The sequence below is a fragment of the Melanostigma gelatinosum genome, assembly GCF_949748355.1.
Source record: "Melanostigma gelatinosum genome assembly, chromosome: 10".
Classification (NCBI taxonomy): Eukaryota; Metazoa; Chordata; class Actinopteri; order Perciformes; family Zoarcidae; genus Melanostigma; species Melanostigma gelatinosum.
Window position 1 is genome coordinate 13,615,187 of NC_136643.1, and position 1,497 is coordinate 13,616,683.

The 1,497-nt window shown below is 44.3% G+C and overlaps 1 protein-coding gene across 1 annotated transcript; it reads left to right on the forward strand.

The window, feature by feature from the left end:
• Positions 1-314: 314 nt before the first annotated feature.
• Positions 315-950, forward strand: LOC306783730 (citrate synthase-lysine N-methyltransferase CSKMT, mitochondrial-like; the record flags this gene model as incomplete). Its single annotated transcript, XM_079277505.1, has 1 exon — positions 315-950. One exon carries the CDS (start codon positions 315-317, stop codon positions 948-950), a length of 636 nt encoding a protein of 211 aa, XP_079133631.1.
• Positions 951-1,497: the final 547 nt, after the last annotated feature.

The following is a 1,497-nucleotide window of genomic DNA, read 5'->3' on the forward strand; positions in this document are numbered from 1 at the left end:
TGAGTGTATGTTGCTTTTTTATTTTAATGAGCAATGTGAGTCATTTGAGTTTGTCAGCTTGGTAGATCGTCTTCATGCCGAGCTTAGTGGCTTCTAAGGACCCAAGAAAAGGTCTTAAATCATATATTAAAAGAAAAGACATTTGACACATTAAATTGATGGATTTTAAATTTACTTCAGCATAAAGTCCCTCCAAATATGACAGAAGGATGGAGGCATTAAGGCAAGTTGTATGTGTTTTACTGCTAACGTTCACTCACTAACTCGTGACATAATCCCATCTGTGTTTCTGCCTAGCTGAACTGATTGAAAACATGGATAAGAAAGCAACTTGGGACCGCTTCTACACTGAGAGCAGCAGCAGCACAAACACCTTCAAACACTTTGAGTGGTTCTTTGGCTTCGATGCTGTCCGGGACTTCATTATGCCCCTATTGCAGACCAAGCCCCACCCAGACGGTTTGCTCCAAGTCCTGGCTATGGGCTGTGGCACTTCTGCTTTCGGGCCCTGTATTTACAGACGCTCTCCTCTCCCGGTCCGGGTCACTTGTGCAGACATTTCCCCCATAGCTGTGCGACTAATGCATGAACACGTCCAAACCAAAGCCATTCAAGCTCACAATCTTTCCTCTCGGCTTGAGTTCGTAGAGCTGGACTGCACACAGCTCCACGAGCACTACGGTTGTAGCAGTGTGGACCTTATAGTTGATAAGGGCACCACAGATGCCTTGTTGAGGTCTAAGGAAGGGAAATGGAAGGCCAATCAGGTGCTGAAGCAGTGTTTGTCGGTGTTGCGGAGCTCAGGGTCTCTGCTCCAGTTCTCTGATGAAGACCCTGATGCCAGGCTGCTGTGGCTGGAGACGGAGGCACAGGAGCTGGGGTTGATGGCAGCAGATGTTGGGGTGCAGGAGGTTGGGGAGCTAAGGGGACTGACTACTGCTACCAAGTGACTCCTCGCTCTATTGTATAGCAACTTTCTTCATCTGGATGGTGATAATATTAAATGAGTAAACTACTGAAGTGATTGTAAAAAGTAATTGATAAGGTACACAGACAGAGTGAGTTATCCACCAAACTGGACCTCCACATTCCGACAGCAGAGACAATAGATTTACTACTTATAAAATAACCTGAAGGTAAAGAATGACCTCTTTATGAAATGATAAAAGTTGACAAACCACTTAAACCAGGGGTGCCCAATATGTCGCTCTAGTGGATTTGAGTGCAGCTGAGATGCTGGCAGATAGCAGCTAAATGAACAAAGCAAAATCAGAAATGGGGACTTTAAAGTGACGTTGGTTAAATGCACAAAGTCTATGGTTAAATGTCGCTCTCTGCTGGTTGAGCATGAAAAATACAAAGAAGTAAAAGATGTGTCACCGACGGAGAATATGGGAAGACAAATAGACACGCTGTTTGAAATTAATTTATCAAACTACAGAACGTGCAACTCTGTGAATAATATTGTGTGTATCTCAAGACATGAGTGACAGCAAG